This window comes from Trematomus bernacchii, unplaced genomic scaffold, assembly GCF_902827165.1.
Source record: "Trematomus bernacchii unplaced genomic scaffold, fTreBer1.1, whole genome shotgun sequence".
Classification (NCBI taxonomy): domain Eukaryota; kingdom Metazoa; phylum Chordata; class Actinopteri; order Perciformes; family Nototheniidae; genus Trematomus; species Trematomus bernacchii.
This window is the reverse complement of record NW_022987966.1, coordinates 3,101,106-3,119,820: the sequence shown is the minus strand read 5'-3', so window position 1 is coordinate 3,119,820 and position 18,715 is coordinate 3,101,106. Positions and strand designations below refer to the sequence as shown.

The window sequence follows — 18,715 nt, the reverse complement described above, 5'->3', positions numbered from 1 at the left end:
GTGTGTCATGGCGGTGGCATGGTGAAGCCTACAGAAAGGGAAAAATACTCGCCCCTTTCGTCCTTTCCCATCGATTCAGGGCAGATTTTCATTCATAAATAAGTCTGTCAAGCTCCGGCCTCACACCTTGGATTTAGCAGCCCAGCGTTGCGGTGTCCCTCCGCCCGGCCATGGCGGCTCACAAACCAGTGGAGTGGGTCCAGGCCGTGATTACTAGATTTGATGAGCAGGTAAGATGGGTTGATTCAGTGGATGGGTGTAGCAAGCTTAGGTAGTCTCGAGGGCCCCACTACCCCGGCAAACGTTACATTTACACGGACGACGTTTTAAAATACAACATGTAGGGAGTGTTATCCCGTCGGGACTAGTTTTCCGACGGAAATGTGTTCTGTGTTGCTTGTCCCAGCTGCAAAACACTGAAGATGAGGTCTTTCTAGCTAGCGCCGTCTCCACGATCAATTAGCAGATGTATCCCGCATTTGTCCCGGGATTTAGACGGACTCAGCCGCCCCATTGCAAAATAATACACAATAAAGCAACATGGCAGGGACATTTGGACTTGCTCATAAGCGTCTGTGTGTCAATTAAAGTTCCTAAGCTGACATTTTCTTTCGTGCCAGCTAGGTAGCTAACATTAGCAGGCCTAGCTATCTAATGTAAACAAATAAGATGTGACTGTGTTAGCACGCTGTATTCATATGAGCTAATGAGGTTAGAGTTATGTGAGGAAACATCAGCAGTAAGAGTGACTGCTGCTCTCCCTGCTAGCTATTTTTTTAATGATCCATTATCATGTAGTCTCCTTGATATTGCAGGTGAAACAACCATAGTGAATGGTGTTATTTTCTCACGAGCAATCATTTTCATTTACTCATATTGAAACTGTGAATAGAAATGTCAACAGTGTTTGTAAAACTCCTCTGTTGTTAAATTAAACCTTAACTGAAGAGCCTTCTGTAATAGTCAAGCTATGCAGCCTATATACCCAATATCAGAAATCACAGTCGGATATAGTTAATAGTTAATGTCCTCAACACTCAGAAATCCCAATCAGTTTGCATTTCTACTTTTCTTTGTCGTTTGAAGGGAAATACAAAATAATAAGTGACCGCTGCTCTCCCTCCTAGCTATTTTTTTTTAACATTCTTTATCATGTAGTCTGCTTGATATTGCAGATTAAATATCCATAGTAAATGTTTTTATTTCTCCCAAGGAATCTATCTCTTGAGATATATTTTACATGGGCTATTACTTTCATTTTCTCATATTGAAACTATTACTAAATGTCAACAGTGTTTGTATAACCTTAACTGAGGTGTTTTCCGTAATAGCCAAGCGATGTTTATACCCAATAACCGAAATTACAGTCAGATGTAGTTAATAGTTAATTAATGTCCTCAGCACTCAGTAATCCCAATCGGTTTGCATTAATACAATTCTCTGTCGTTTGAAGGGAAATCTGACCGCCGGTTTGTGTGTGTTAAGTCTTTAAAAGTCTTGGTCTCTGGTGTAAATTTCAGCAGATCATGCACTGAAGCCAGGGTTTAGCCGCTCAGGTTGGATTACTACCATTGGTTTAAGGTGTTGTATCCGCTTCTTGGTTATTGTTATCCTAAGCCCCAACTAAAGCCTTCCAGTCCCAATAAATATGCTATTTATTATTGACACTTGAACATTTCCCTTGCTTAAGTAATGTGCGTGGTAAATTAAAAGTACAGTCACACAAGAGAAATGATATAGCCTGATCATAATCCTCAGACCATTGTATTTTTCTACATTAAACAGCTCGCATTAAACAATTAACTTTGCAGGCCTGCTACACAGTGACAGTGTTTATTTAAAACTATAGAATATATAATTGAATGTATTATTTTGTAGGTACAGGGTGTGTTTAGTGTTATGATTGAGTTATTGTGTGTGCCTAATGAAAGACATGCACCTGGTTGCTTCTGCGTAGTGCTTTTTTGACCCTAGCAGAGGGGTGACGTTTGAACAGGTCATGTCAAAAGTGTGATTGGTCAACAGTAAGAAGTACAAGTGATGCATGGTTTGGACAGTTTCTATTCTGCTCCAGGACTAACAATATGCTCAAGTTCATCGGCAGCAGCATCCAACTAACACCAATTTCTAACACAAACAAAAAAGAGGTCACCAAATTGAAAAGTTGACATTGGGGTTTTTAGAAAACAGATCAAGTCACGGGGCACTGGGCGCCATTTTTGAGAGTTTTTGTATCTAGACTGAAATCGGTTAAATTTACAATAAATGACTGCACTGATGTCACTGAATATTTTTTTGTCAAGACACCACATCATTGATTTATGCCCAGATAACTGTCATTTACACATAAAAGGATAGGTGACAAGATGACATATTCACTATATAGCTAAAGGCCCTTTTAACATTTAAACCCTAACCCGAACAACAACAACAACGTGAGCTTCCTCATTCACAAAAAGCCAACTTACATGTATGGTGTTGTCTCTTAGCTGTAGCCTTCCAGTGAGCTGCTCTGTGGTGTCTTTTAGCTGCAAGCTCCTGGAAATCTATGCTGTGTTGTTTTTTAGCTGCAGCCTATTGGTAAGCATCACTGTTTTGTCTTTAGCTCTAGGCTACTCGTATTCTTCGCTATGGTGGCTTTTAGCTGGATGCTACCACTAGCTCCGCTGTGGTCTTTTTTTTTTACTAACATTAGGCTGCACTGTGGTGTTTTTTGGCTTTGACCCACCTGTAAGTTGTGCTGGGTTGTATTTGAGCCATATCCCACCTGTAAGCTGTGCTGCAAAGAGAAAAAAAAACGACTTGGATAATGGGGTTCCTGCTCTTTATTCAGATTGAATCACAAACCTTGTTTCGATTGATTTTCAAATTAGAATCCTGACATCTTTAAGTAAGTACAATGCTATGCAATTCAAATATTTGACGATGAAATATTATCACAAGTTCCACATACTTGGTGATTCTGTGGATTTCAGCCACATCTAATGGTTTTGTTTCATGTCAAACTTCTATTTCCAAGGTCAAATATTCACCTTCAAGCCAAATGAGCAGCCATAGAATCATTGCAAGGACGTCTTATGTTTCCCCTTTCAATTGCAGTTGTTCATTTCATACATTGATGTTAATCAGGTGAAAAATCAGAGAGCCAGGCTTATTTTTCAAATAAGCTTAATTCATCACTCAACAATGATGACTTTTTCTACCTGCCCAAAGATTCTGATCCCATTTGGAGAAAGCATTTCAGAGATGTGGCCATGGATGTATAATAGAGAGGCGAAGTCCCTCCCCTTCCGGTAGAGCTCCATGGGACCTTATTTCGGAAATATTATGTATTGAAGTCAATGGAGAGAGAAAGATTATCTTTCGATCCCGTTTGAATTGTGTCACGAATTACACATATGATGTTTGTCAATTTAAAAGATAATTTTGCAAGTCAAAAAAATAAAAATGTGTCGTAAAACTGTGAAGTAACACTTTTTTTGGTGTGAAACCAGGATTCTGGGATTTGTAGTCTTTCTAGTTGCGTATTTTTCATAGTCTTATATTTCAACAGTTTTACGACAAACTGTGACTTTTTTGACATGGAAATTATTTTTTAAGATTGACAAACATCATATGTGTAATTCGTGGCACAATTCAAACGGGATCAAAAGATAATCTTTCTCTCCCCATTGACTTCAATACATACTTTTTCCGAAATAAGGTCCCATGGGTCGGAAGTCGATGGGCGGGACTTCGCCTCTCTATAAGAACTGGATGTGGTGAGCCTCACTTCGGCCATCAGCGTTTTTTCTGTGGAAAAAGAAAGTCTGTTAAACGGTTACAACAACACCTTGAACTGCAAACAAGGTCTTTTGACTCTTTCTATTATGTATTTAATACAAAATAATAGAAACACCTGTTAATATCAACAGCACCACAAAAGCTACATCCTTCAAAAAGTCATGCAGTTGATTCAATCCCTCTCTAAAACAGTATCAACATAATAACCTCCAGGAAGGAGGGATTTATTGCAGGACTTTTGTATTAGACTGCATATGTTTAAGCTAGTGTACATAATAAACTGGACACTGAATGCATGTGTGACCTTTGGAGGAATGGCTGGGCCTAGCTGTGTGAAACAAAGAGCTCACTGACCGCGCTGTGCTGCACTGGACTGCAAACAGAGGCCTGGCCTGTTTTACATGGTATATTATGCGCATGTGATGGTGTGATAGTCTGACTTCATGATGAAACCATTGAGCTGTATTGACTTCCTGTCCCATGGCTTTCAATTAGGAGTCCAATTTTTTGGCCTGGTACAAATGACTATTGTTGGGCAGAACTTTGGTCTAGGGAAATATTCAGTCAAAACAGCGTAAAGTGAATTACTTTTCCATTTTACGCAACATAATGAGAGAATTGTTATTTCTGAGATATGGCGCCCCTTCAGTTTCAGAAGGAAATTCACTTTACAGCTATAGTATTTGAGCAGCTGTTCAATTGCATGTGTTATGATCTCATTACTTGTAAACAAAAACCAGCAAGATTTCAAATTTGATCACATTACTTGTAAAATAAAAAACAGCAATGCAGCCAAATTTCAAGTGCAACATTAGTGACACTTTAGCCACAAATAACTATTTCCTTCCATCAGAAACTCAGCAGTGTAGTGGGAGGACCTTTGAAGGAAAACCTGAAAACCATCAAATATCATCCAGTTTCGTCAGTCAGTTTACTGCCATAAAGGCTTACACACTTCTCCCGTGAGATCTTAACCACTCACCAAAGTTACATGGTGCAAGAACAGCGATGAGTAACCCTATTCCAAGTGAGCGTAGCATCGTAATGATTTTGTAGATATCTTTTTAATATAGAACATTTCATTTTGCCTTTACGAGGCTTTACTGTTATGACATCACAAAATAAAAATGTATATTTTTTAACAAAAACTTGACTTTGAACATTATGTTGGAACAATGGATTGCTGGTTACAGAAAACACAAGATATGCCATTTTTCAGGATTTTACAGTACAGCATCTTGAGTTGTCATATTTACTCGTACCAAAAATGTTTATTCACCAACATTTCCGTAACATTGTTTTTTAACTAATGTCTATTGAACTCAATATTTATTGCAGGCTTTTCACGTCAAAAGCCTTTTAGGCAAGCAAGGTGTTTAATGTGAAATATCCGACCAGGAAGTGGAAGTTATTAATAGTGAATGAAAAGTAAAAAAGCACTTGATGATATGATAAGTGAATGAAAAGAGTTTTGGGTGTGTAGAACATGACAGTTGTTTTACTAATGGAAATATAACTGTGGATACTCACAATGTTCTCAAGCTATCAAGATGAAAAATAAACATGAACTAAGTGATATCATACAAAAGAACAAAATGAATTGAAGAAGATGAGTAAAAAAGAGTGGGCACAATGAAATATGATCAATGATAATAAGACTTGTAAATTAGTGAGTACGGCCTGTCTCCTATATAAGGCCAGGTTCTCTCTGCAGTTAAGGTGAATAAAGACCTTGACCAATATTTAGGAGTTTAACATTAGTATATTTAATTCAATTTATCTTCACTTCCTACGAGGTGAAAGTAATGGTTATCACATTATAACTTTATCAATCAATAATGTTTTGTGAATAAAATAAACAATACCAAAGGATTTAGGGACTACGGTGCGTAGTAATCAGCAGCGAACCGCTTCAACACGTGTATTTCGGTTTATTCACGGCATTCATATTGTTGTCTTATAGTTATTTGTTAATGTATTGAACCCAATTGGTGTTCTTTGAAACTGAAAAGGATATTGCATTGTGTTTGTTACTTTCGTTGCAGTTGTATATGTCTTAGTGTAATTTGGCTTGGCTTCCTATTTTGTATGGACATGTTTTTATTTTGAAGGAGAGTTAGCGCTGTTGACAGGAAGTTGTTGTTGCTATGGAAACAACGTGACGGAGATTAACGGAGAAAAAGTTATATCTACAAATAAAGATGGAGAAAGTAAACTATAACGTTTATGGTTAAGTGTTAGCACCCCCCGAAGAGGCACAAGCTCTTACGTTGATATTGGAGTTTTCAATAAATTCAATTTGAAAAAAAAAACGAATATCCGAATAACGAAATTGAAACCCGAATAGTACTCCAACGAACGAATATTCGGATATTCGGGTACAGCCCTAATGACCAGAATGTAAATGCTACAGTATGTGACGATTGCGGTACAATACGAGTATCACAATGTTATAAAATACATTATAATATTCCGTAATGGTAAATTGACTTCACCGTAATGTGATACCATGAGTTGTGTGTTATCTGCATCATCATCATTCTCTCTTTTCTTTTCTTTCAGCTTCCCATTAAAGTTGGACACCAGAACACCCATACCAAAGTCAGCACAGAGCACAACAAGGAATGTCTGATCAACATTTCCAAGTACAAGTTCTCCCTCGTCATCAGTGGCCTCACCACCATCCTCAAAAATGTCAACAACATGGTGAGTGGGGTTCATCGTAGTAAATCTTTCCTAGTTCTAGTTGTCTCATTTATGCCGTGTTTCCACCACATGGTATGGCTCTCTTCGCCTCTATCTTTTTTGGTGTTCCACTAGGAATATACCCTGGACCCTGGAACTTTTTAAAGTACAACCTCAGCCCACTGAGCCATTAATAAAAGGTGTTGGTATATCACTGCAGGAGTGCAGGTCATTCATTTAGTCAGAGCGTCGTCACGAGACATTAAGCACACCTGTGTTTATGAATAGCAACCATCTTTTTCACTGAACCCAGATTGAAAACAAATGGTAGTCAGTCAAAACGACGCTGTATACTACCAGGCCCCCAGAAAACCATCCGGGTGCTGGAGCACATTTTTGTAGTGGCCACATTGGTATTATAACCAGGGGTGCCCATAACTGGTACGCAGGTACGCATGCGCGGCAACAATCTGAAATGCGTACCGTCACTTGTGTCACAAAGCGCATTTGCGTACCGACGTACTTGTGAAGCTTTTCCAGAAGGCGGTTAGATCACCGGACGACAGAGTCGGTCTCCGTGTGTACCGACAGGGCTGCTGTTAACGTCGGTCTGTACAACGGAATTGTGCCAAAACTTCGCCAACCGGCTGCGGAGGGAGACTTCCCCCCCCCCCCCCCCCCTTCACTGGAGAACTGCGCTAAAACAGCTGATCACAACGTTCACGCTCTGTGGTCACGAAGTACTCCACTAGCCCCCCATTGACGTTTGCGATACAGAGGGCTTCATCAAATAACTTTGAGTGGAGCCAGAAGTTGGAGTACCACACACTGACTCCAGGTACTCATCCGAGTACCTCACTGAGAAAGTTATGTGCACCCCTGATTATAACCACTGTGACAGTCTGTGAAGTCATTGGCATCAAAAAGACTATTTCCCTTTGACTTAGGGATGTCTATAAAATAGTTTTTGTTTAAACTAAATGATATACCCAAGACGAACACTTGAATAGCCCTTATTTAAACCATTAGATCCTAGACTAGAGGTTGTAAAGTGCCCAAAAAGCCTTTCCTCATTAGGCGCGTTTACACCGGAGTACTTTTCCACGTACTTTTCCCGTTTAGTTCCGTTAGTGCCTGGAATGTTGCGTTCACACCAAAAGGAGTACTTAGTTCCGAGAACTTTTACCCCCATGTTTAGTGCCTTCTAGAGAGGTGGTACTTTCCTGGGGAGAAAAAAGTACTAATTTCGATTGGCTGGGCGAATTGCAAACCACGCCCCGTAAAACTCTGAAAAGTTTTGTGAAGCCGCCATTGTATTTGCTGGCATTAGCATTATTAGCCATGACCAGACATGAAGCAGTGGATTGGAGGCGGGGCTCATGGAAAACAGATTTTTTTAAATGTATTATCCGGTTGCATTACCTTAGCCGACTATATTACAACTATAGATTATAATACCAATCCATCCAATCCTTTATCCCTGACCCAAAAAACATAAATCAAAATATTTGTTCTGCTTTTCTATCTTGTTTATACTTTGATATTGTAATGAGGGCATTGTGATGCTGTTCATTAGTATGACTGAGGCAGCAACTCCCAACCTTAGGTGTCCTAATGCTGTGTCTTAATGTCTTAATGCTGATTAATGATGTTCTGACTGATCTTCTTCACAGCGGATATTTGGAGAAGCTTCGGAGAAGAACCTCTACCTCTCCCAGCTCATCATCCTGGACACCCTGGAGAAGTGCCTGGCTGGGGTGAGTCTTCCCTCTGAACACCCTGTCTGGGGCTGTCAAATGGAAACAATATAAGTTTTAGAACTCAGCTTTAAAGACTAAGATCCATGCCATTACAAGCCCTGTGTTGGGATTAGGTTGTTGCCTACGATCCTTGTGCTTTGCAATGAAATCAAACTCAAAAGATTCAGTATCTCTGCTGCTATGTTTGTGCTCACCCAGACACAAACCTCTGGTAATGTACTTATCCTCCATCAATCACGCTCTCCTCATCCCTGGGAGGTTCCTCAGTGAACCAGCAGGCTGGGATTACATATGCAGGCGTTTGGTGGGAGCCGATCATCCGATGGGAACTGCTCTCTGCTTCCTGTACAGGTTTTAGTCATTAGCATTCACATTCAGATAGAAATATCTCTCTATTTTTGCGAGAGAGTTGTGCTGTTGATAGAGTGGTCCAGGAATGAGTCCTAAACCCGGAAATGAGTTGGCCTTTTAAGAGAACTCTTTTGTTAGCGAATGAAATTAGGTCTGTGGTGAACAGAAGCTGGAGAGATGTTCACATTTTGTTCTCCGACATAACACAAATTCACCTTTAGCCAAGCAGTGTCGAGGTCAAAGCATTTGAACATGATGTAGTTTGTTTATAGCCAATGTTATCTTTTGACTTCTGGCAATTGCATCTATTATAAAAGTGTTGTTATTATGAGGAGATTATCCTGCCTATAATATTGAGTAATGAGTCCATACCAATGGACATGGGAAGAAGTGTCTGGTTAATCGCATGAGTAATTGCGTATTGGTTAAAAATAGGGTAAATAAGTGCCTATGTCTGTGGAAACTACATCAACTTGGTCATTGTGAAGCCTAATTTTGGTATAAAACCTGTATTCTGTCAGCCCAAACAAAAACACAAGGTCATATGATAATATGACTCTGCTAAATAAATATTGGCCCACAATGCCTATATTGTGAATGCACGATGAAATTGAATTTCTCAGAAAATGTTGCTGAGGAGCACCCTAACACTTGGAAGAACTACAGTGGTTTACAAAAGATCCATAGCTAACATGCTGAAATAAAAGAAATCTGTATTAATGTGTAATATAGCACACAGGGTTCGACATTATCAAAAGCGAGATGACCTGTGCCAGGAAAAGTGACTTCATTGACCAGCGTAGATTCGCTGTAGGTGGCCACATGTGGCTATAGAGATATTTCTACTTTTTAGAAAAGCGCTGGTGACGTCTCTATAGAAATGTTTAGGAGAAGCTTGTTTTGACTGTGTCATTCAGACGGAAACTATCATAGCAAAGACCAAAAAGGCCAGTTTTCTGACAGATTGGATGGACGGACTTTAGATGTCGCTGTCTGTGAGTTTTGTACTTGTATCAACCTTGCGGGAGTGGCCCTCTTAGCTCTACGGCTGTCAGATTGAGCGGTGAACCTAATTCAAACAAAGTGTGAGAGCAAGAATCTCCCGGAAGTCAAACAAATAGATGGATTAAAGACAAGAGGGCAAAGCTAGTCTGTTTTACAAAAGCCGTGATATGTTGTCGAGATATAGTTGTGATATGAAGGGCGGTTCTTTTTGATAAAATGCTGGGAGGAGGCCCAGCACCTTTCTGACAGATAAAGACGCCATGTGGACTTTTCCACTGACTGTCTTCCTGCTCTCTGCCCCCCCCCCCTCCTCAGCAATCCAAAGACTGCTTGCGTCTGGACGAGACCATGCTAGTGAAACAGCTGCTGCCGGAGATCTGCCATTTCATCCACACGTACCGCGAGGGCCACCAGCACGCCGCCGAGCTGCGGGCCTCCGCCTCAGCCGTCCTCTTCTCTCTGAGCTGCAACAACTTCAACGCCGTCTTCAGCCGCATCTCCACCAGGTAGCTCACAGCAGCACGTGTTCTCTCAAGAACGGCCACATCTCAAATGTTTCTGGAAGCTTTGTTGATATTTGCCAGAGCAGTATTAATCACCTGATATTATTATGTGCTAAAAAAATGGGGGGGGGGGGGTCTAGTAGTATCCCTTATCTTGATTATCTGCAGTTTCCAATGGAACATTTTGATACCACTAATGTACATAAAAAAACTCCATATTATCCTGTGCTTTAATGTGTGTTTTATTTCAATTGTATTATTTAATGTGTTAAAAAATAGTTTTATTTTTTTCATTATTTATGTCCCTACATTTAGCATTTAAACTTAAATCAAATACCCAGAATACTTTATTTATCCTGGAGAACATTTTATTTCGGTACAATCGTAAACCATTTTTAAATATGAATATAAGTAAAAATATAAACATAAATAGTTAGAATGCGCAATAAAAAAATAAAATGTAAAATAAAAAAATAAGATGTATATGTAAACATAAGAAGGTCAAATATGTTGAACTTCTTGACATCTCTGACTTTGCTGTGTCTCCTCAGGCTACAGGAGCTCACGGTGTGCTCAGAGGACAACGTGGACGTTCACGACATCGAGCTGATGCAGTACATCAACGTGGACTGCTCCAAGCTCAAGAGACTGCTACAAGGTGAGCTTACTGCTCATACAGCTTTACACTCTTCTTAAAGGAAGTGTGACGTTTCAGTTGGCACACATTTCAGCTGTCTGTTTCTTCTTCTGTAAATAATTCCTGATCTGTTACAGAAATTACCAAGAATAGGCGCTTTCACACCGCAGTACTTTTCCCACAAAGGTTCATGAGAACTTGGTTCATGAGAACTCTTTAGTTCTCATGAACTAAGTACAGATCGCGTTCACACCGGAATAAGTTCCCTGGGGGAGGATTAGGCAAATGAAGCCGCTGACGTCACTTCTTCTTCTTCTTCTGCTTTGGGTTTACTGGCAGGCCGCAAACAACTTCACGGCGTATACTGCCACCCGAAGTTCCCGGCCGGAAGTCCCCGGAGTTGGGGACTGGCTTCAGTAGAAGCTGCTGGGACTCCCAGCAGCTTCTACTGAAGCCTTCAGAGTAAATCGCCAGAACGCCGACACCTCCTCATCTCCACCGCTCCCATGTTTTATTTTGTGTTGCCATAAGTTAGTCTCTCTCCGTTTGTGCGCTGGGCTAATGCTAATGCTAATGTGAGGATAATAAAATGGCGGCTTCACAAAACTTTTTGGGAGTTTTACGGGGCGCGGTTTGCAATCCGCCCAGCCAATCAGAAATGGGAACCTTTTTCTCCCATGAAAGTACCTGCTCTCTAGCAGGAACGGAAAAGGGGGTAAAAAGGTTCTGATGAACTCATTTTAGTTCCGGATCTTTTTGGTGTGAACACAACATTTCGGAACTAAAGTGGGAAAAGTACTGCGGTGTGAAAGCGCCTAATGCTTTTGTTTGTTTATTATTTCTGTGATGTATTCATTCTGTTTTCTTTCTTTTTCCAGAAACTGTGTTGAAGTTTAGAGCTCTCAAGAAGCCTGCCCAGCTAGCAGTCATCAACAGTTTAGAGAAGGTACTCACCATCTTGTTACCCAACCTGTAATCTCTATAATATTTAACCCAACTTTCAGCAATATCTGCTGCCTTATGTTCTCCACAGGAGCAGCTCCAGTATGAATTAGCCTGTGCTACATTAGCATTTTATGGTATTGATTACTATTATTATGGCGTGTAGTCACTCAAAAAGTGTTGTGGGCGGAACATTGAGTAAGTCTAAAGAGAAGAGACTACATTTGTAATACCGATATTTGTAACAATGCAGATTCTTGCAGCAGATAACCGATCGACCCCTGTGCCCTGATTAATGAATAGCTGAAATGTCAGAAATAATAAGGCAGTTTTAACCCCTGTTACCAGAGAAGCGTGGTGGTGGAGTGTAAAGTTCCTCTTGTACTCACACTGTTCTCTCTCGACAGGCGTTTTGGAACTGGGTGGAGAATTACCCAGACGAGTTCACCATGCTCTACCAGCGGCCCCAGGCAGACATGGCAGGTAGGAATGGATTCACAACATTTGTTCTGACATGGACTGAATCTCTGCAGCTCTCACACATTGCCTACAATTTTATTTGAGTTCATTAAAATGTCTGTTATTATTAAATATTAGAGTTCTACGATACAATTGGTTTAAAAAAAGTGCATCCAAACCAAGCCAGTCATCAATAAATTCATGTTGGTACTAGATGAAAAAATATTTATTTTCAAGGCCTTGTTTCAGACAAAAAATATGTTCATTGTGAAAGTTGTCTGGAAATGAAATCCTGTTCATAGAGAAGTCTCTATGATAAAATATTTGATTTATTACATGCATTTACCGACATATTTTATGTCTCGTCAGAATCAGAATAACTTTATTCGTCACAAGGGGAAATTCACAATTCGTAAGATTCGTAACCACAGATCTCATTTCAGGACGAGGTTATTATTTTAGCGTTAAAATGCCAAATCATTTCCAAATCAATTCATTGTTTAGGACTCATTCCTGCACCACTATACAAAACAATAATCCCAGAGAAAAACATGTGATGATGTTTAACATGGGTCTTCTGATAATTATATTGTAATGATGATATTTTTGGATGGCCCCAAAAGATCACTTTTGAAGTAAACTTGCTCTCATTAACTGTGTGTGTGTGTGTGTGTGTGTGTGTGTGTGTGTGTGTTCAGAAGCTGCAGAGAAGCTGTTTGACCTGGTGGACAGCTTTGCAGAGAGTGCGAAGAGGAAGGCAGCTGTGTGGCACCTGCAGATCATCCTCCTCATCCTCTGTCCAGAGATCACACACACCATCTCCAAAGACACCGTGGAAGAGAGCAAGGCCAATAAGGTTGGAGGACAGAACGCACGCACGCACGCACATTGTGGAGACTGACTCCAGCACTCACACACACACCTTCCTCCTGTTGTGTCTGCAGAAACTGTTTTTAGAGAGTATGCGGAAAGCTCTAGCGGGCCAGGGAGGCAGCAAGCAGCTGATGGAGAGCGCCGCCATCGCCTGTGTCAAACTGTGTAAAGCCTCCACCTACATCAACTGGGAGGACCACTCCACCATCTTCCTCCTGGTGCAGTCCATCGTCATGGACCTCAAGGTCTGTGCAGTCACTCAAAATGCATTCATTTCCAACAATTGTATTCCAATGTATTTTTATTGGACATCTTACTTTAACTTCTTATATTTATTGATATATCTTAATTTGTTATTATATTGTTATATTACACTTTCCTGAACTTCTTTTGTTTGTATTACTTTATATTCAAACATTTTTTTGAATTTTCTTTTTTTCTTTATCTCATTCTTAAATGCAAAGTTGGCATTGTGTATGGATCAGAACACTTTATTTATCCTGTGTAATATTGCCTTTTGTGAAATAACTACTTTTTTAAAGTGATATAAAACAAAAGTTAAATCAATAAAAAAATAAAAACATTTATATAGACATAAGAAGTTAAATAAAAAAGCTGCTATCAAATGAAGATATCTATATATTAAAATAGGAAATTAAAGTAAAATGCCCAATAAAAGATAAATTAAAATAGATTAAAACTAATTCATATATATATATATATATAGAGATATATATATATATATATATATATATATATATATATATATATATATATATATATATATATATATATATCTCTATATATATATATATATATCTCTATATATATATATATATATATATATATCTCTATATATATATATATAGAGATATATATATATATATATATATATAGAGATATATATATATATAGATAGATAGAGATATATATATATAGATAGATAGATAGATAGATAGATAGATCTATACATATATATATATATAGATCAGGTGCTTTTGAACCACCTGAAGTGACCTGTGGCTCTGTTCCCCAGGCTCTGCTCTTCAACCCAGCGAAACCCTTCTGGAGGGGGACGGGGACCCAGAACGCTGACGTGGAGCTCATGATGGACTGCTTCGTCTCTTGTTTCCGCATCAATCCTCACAACAACCAGCACTTTAAGGTAGACTGGGAGAAAAAAAAAAATATTTATTGGTAACAAGGAACAGGTATTTAATATTATATGCTCTAGCTCAGGGGTTCCCAAAGTGGAGGTCGCGAGACCCCGAGTGGGGGTGGCGAGATCATTACAAAATAAAAATAAATGTTTTAAATTATTATTAATAATAACGTGTGCATAGACATTTTTCAGGGGCGGACTAGCCATCTGTATAATTCCCCGCAGCGAGGCTCCCCCCGTTGACAATCCGCTAGCGCAGTGTTTCTCAAACTTTTTCATACCAAGGACACTTAACCAATAAAAAAACACTCACGGACCACCTGACTCACAAATATCCCAAAACAATCGGCCTGCTTACCACTCCATCAGTACATAACAGCCTAATAATGACAGCTTAACCTTCTCTACTGTATATCGCCTCGTTCACACAATAAATCAACAATACAAATACAACTACAGATTATTTGTGACCCGCTCTATCGAAATCAGTCGGATGTCGCAACGGCTCATTTAAAAATAAACGTGGATTTGCGTAAAAAAATATTTTTTCTGGGTTTGGGTGTTTTGTTTGATTTTAAATAAACAAAGTCTTGGCTTTCAGAATATGAAACTTTTATTTCCAAAATCACACGATAAATACATTTGTGAAGCTTGTAAAGGGAAGATGACAGCTCTCACTTGCACTGTGCTGTTCCTCAGCGCAGCTCCCCCTCCCTCCGGCTGAAATTATGAATGTAAGGCATATAGTAATCATAGATAACACGGCAGGGTCCGTTACAGTTTGTTTTCATCTGATTTCAAATAAACAAAGTCTTGGCTTTCAGAATATTAAACTTGTTTCGGCAAATTCAGATGATAAATACAACTTTGAAGCTTGTAACGGCATAATTACAAGCGGAGAACGGAGTAACTTAACGTCACAGCAAGCATAACAACAGCCGGTGTTTCTCGTGAGTGTTTTCCCCGGGAAACAAACACAATACACACAAACGCAAAATTACACAAACACACACACACAAACACACACACACACACACACACACACATACACACACACACACACACTCGCGAGCTTCCCCCAGACCAGTAATCCAAACAAAAATATTTTCCCTCCGTTACTACTTTGATCATTTGCTAATAATCAATCAGATCGATGGATTCCAGAGAAGAGGAAACTTTGAAGGCCTTTTTCTCAAAATGATGACTCGGTGACAGTCATTATATAATGTGACATATTTTGCTTAATATTTGGAGTACAACAACAATCCTGATATCATTAGAAAGCTAGGAATCTCCTCTTTCCAACAGCGTATACAACTCAAAATGTGTCTTCGGGTCAATGCGACTGATTTCAATAGAGCAGGTCACATATAAGCATTTAGTTCAAATGCGATTTAAAATGCTCACAGGTTTTACACCTCTTATGAAATGTAGACTACATTTATTACGGAGTTTATGTCCGAGCCAACAGACTCTCAGATCGTTGGCTATGGTGCAAACAAGTGGCAACATGTTTGACGAAGGTGTTGCGCTAGGCTATATCATGCAATCGAAAGTGAGATATTCCCGCGAGAGTGCGGAAAGCTTAAATCAATTCACTAGCACCCACCCCCCTTGACAGGGGTCGCCAGTCTCTGGCACTGTTATTTTGGGGGTCGCGGTCTGAAAAGTTTGGGAACCCCTGCTCTAGCTAATCCGGTGATTGTTTTTCTCTGTGCCCTGAAGGTCTGCTTGGCCTCCTCCTCTCCCTCCACCTTCCACTTTGTCCTGGTCAACTCATTGCACAGAATTATCACTAATGTAAGTCTGCAGAGCTTCTCCATGACTAAGTGACCATGGAATCATTTGACGTGTTAATTGACTCGTATCCCTCTGACTTCCTTCAGTCCCACCTGGACTGGTGGCCTAAGATCGAAGCGGTGTACTGCTACTCCGGAGAGCTCCGCTTCATGTTCTCTGACACGCTCAACCGGGTGATACAGGGCGCCGCCACCCACGCTCCTCTACGCATGACACCCGTGAGAGGACTTTACACTACTACAGTACTATTATTTTACATTTTCATTATTTATTTTTTATTATGCAAATTCTTAACTGCTTATGTTTATATAAAATCTATTTTTTATTGGACATTGTTACTTTAAGTTGTGTTTGTATAAGTATATTTATTGAATTTTTTGTCATTATTACTTTAACTACTTTTGTTTACACAAATAAATATTTTTGGATTATTTGAACTCTCTAAATATATATAAAATATTTGTTTATTACATTTTTTTATTGGACTTTTTATTTTTGTATGCATCTCTTTATTTTATTATATATATTTTTCATACTTTATCTTCTTATGTTTGTATAATTCTATTTTATGTTATATATATGGAATCCACTTGTAATAAAAGTGTTCTGATGCTGATTGTCCGTGTGTTCTGCTGCCCCCCCCACAGAGTCTGACGTTCAAAGGGAAGATAAGCACCAGCCTTAAGTACAAAGAGAAAGCCACAGAACTGGACACTCGAAGCTACAAGTGCCTCCTCCTCGCTCTGGTCAAACTCATCCACGCCGACCCCAGACTCATGCTGCATGTGAGGCTCAGAAACAACTCTATTGATACGTTTAATAATGATTAGCCTTAGGTTGACTTCTTTTCTTGCAGCCAGGTTTTGACGCACCTATTCCCCAGAGATGTTTTGAGCATTTCGTGTCAATGTTGGTTTATGAAATGACCACCAGCTTGTGTCTCTGTGTGTCAGAACCCGGTGAAGCAGGCTCCAGAGATGCAGAGCAGCACGGCGGAGCTCATCACTGGCCTGGTGCAGCTGGTGCCGCTCACCAACACCACCCAGCTGTCCCAGGAAGCCATGGAGGTCAGACCCGCCCCTACCCCTTCACTAAACGCACTACTAACACTTCTCTTATTATGGCAGCCAACAAGGGAACAATTTGAGAGAAGAATTTCAGTTGCTCAGGATACATTTTTCCCAACTCTCCTTTCTAATTATTCAATTTTCAATGACTTTTATGGTCTCACTATTCAGTTTAACAAGGTGCGCATTATTACTTATTATTTCAACTTTTTAATGTTAATATAAATATTTTACTTATTATTTAATTGGACATTTAACTTGAACTTCTTATGTTTATATTGATATTTTTTATCTATTTTTTGTAATTATTTATCTTTGACTTTATTTCATCCTTAAATGGAGCACATGTCATGAAACCCTATTTCCTCAAGGTGATAAATCATTCTGAAATCTTTGAAGCTACTGGAATGCTTTTAATGTGAACATTCAGTCAGGACGTTTCGAGCTGCATTCACTTTTTACAGTGATGTCAAAATGAAAAGAATAAAACTGGAAATAATTAAAAACCCCTGACAGTGTTTGTGATTTAAAAAAAAAGTGTTTTAGCAGAGTGGTAAATATGTAATAATATAATACATACAATAGCAGGGTTTAACCAGTAGAGGGCAGCACGTTTATTTAATACCAACATACATTTGGTTTTTAGCTGAAAAAGAGTGGTTTGGGGGTTAAGTTACTTATTTTGTTATACTGTAAAACTCATACTAATGACAAACCATTGTTTATTTGTCCCCCCCCCCCCCCTCCTTGTATGCTTTCTTGTCTGTTTCCAGGCTCTGTTAGTTCTGCACCAGCCAGAGACCATAGAGCTGTGGAATCCTGAGACCCCCATAGAGACGTTTTGGGACATCAGGTACTCAACATTATCTAACTCTGAACATTTTACAGGAAGCGAAGCAGGATATTTCAGGTGTTTTATTTGATTCTGGTGAATATCTAAACGTTCAGTAAGACTTTTTCGCTTGAAGTTCACTAATTGTGGTACAGACTTCACTAACTTCCTTTCTTTGTTTCTTTCTTCAGCTCACAGTTGCTCTTCCTCATCTGCCGCAAACTGATTGGCCACCAACTGGTCAACGGGACAGAAGTTCTCAAGTGGCTGAGGGAGATCCTGATCTGCAGGAACAAGTTTCTGCTCAAGAACAAGGTACAGTCCTGTTCCTTAACCATAGCTGCTCTATTAGTAACACAAAGTCAACCAATGAGCTACACAAATATTGACCTACGTTTTAGAAAATGTTGAGAGAATCACCTAATTAAAATAAATTCACTTGCACTTTTATAAATAACTTAATTTTTGAAAAAATGCTTTTATTTTCAGTAATAACTAAATTTCTGACAATATTACCAAACATTTTTTTTTTTCAAGTCTGCTCAGTTTTCATAAATTACCAAAATTTAGAAAAATGACTTATTTTTCCAAAATGTACATAATTTCCCAAAAAATACAATTTCCCCTTTTTTTTCCGGCATTTTTTTTAAACATTTTTGAAAATGTGAGTAATTTCTTTTGGAAAAGTGAAATGATTACTTTTTTGTCAAAATGACATACTTTGTCATAAAATTACCCTTTTTAATTCATTTAAAAAAGTAATTTTTCCAAAAGGTTTGTCATTCTGAAGCCTCTTGCATTATGGCTCAGAGGCAGATTTTGGTGTGAAATGTTGATTTGGTCGTTGATTGCTCCA

General features: G+C 39.1%; 1 protein-coding gene across 1 annotated transcript in view; it reads left to right on the top strand.

Annotated features, from left to right (window-relative positions):
* The window catches only part of LOC117471140 (neurofibromin-like), an 82,868-nt gene continuing 64,153 nt past the window's right edge, over positions 1-18,715 (top strand). The window contains 16 exon segments of the mRNA XM_034115941.1: positions 1-230; positions 6,346-6,489; positions 8,142-8,225; positions 9,900-10,090; positions 10,639-10,745; positions 11,603-11,670; positions 12,074-12,149; positions 12,824-12,981; positions 13,070-13,243; positions 14,035-14,163; positions 15,886-15,960; positions 16,047-16,178; positions 16,608-16,745; positions 16,914-17,027; positions 17,801-17,880; positions 18,051-18,174. Of these exon segments, the coding sequence (XP_033971832.1) occupies positions 171-230; positions 6,346-6,489; positions 8,142-8,225; positions 9,900-10,090; positions 10,639-10,745; positions 11,603-11,670; positions 12,074-12,149; positions 12,824-12,981; positions 13,070-13,243; positions 14,035-14,163; positions 15,886-15,960; positions 16,047-16,178; positions 16,608-16,745; positions 16,914-17,027; positions 17,801-17,880; positions 18,051-18,174 (1,854 nt within the window). The 5' untranslated portion in view covers positions 1-170.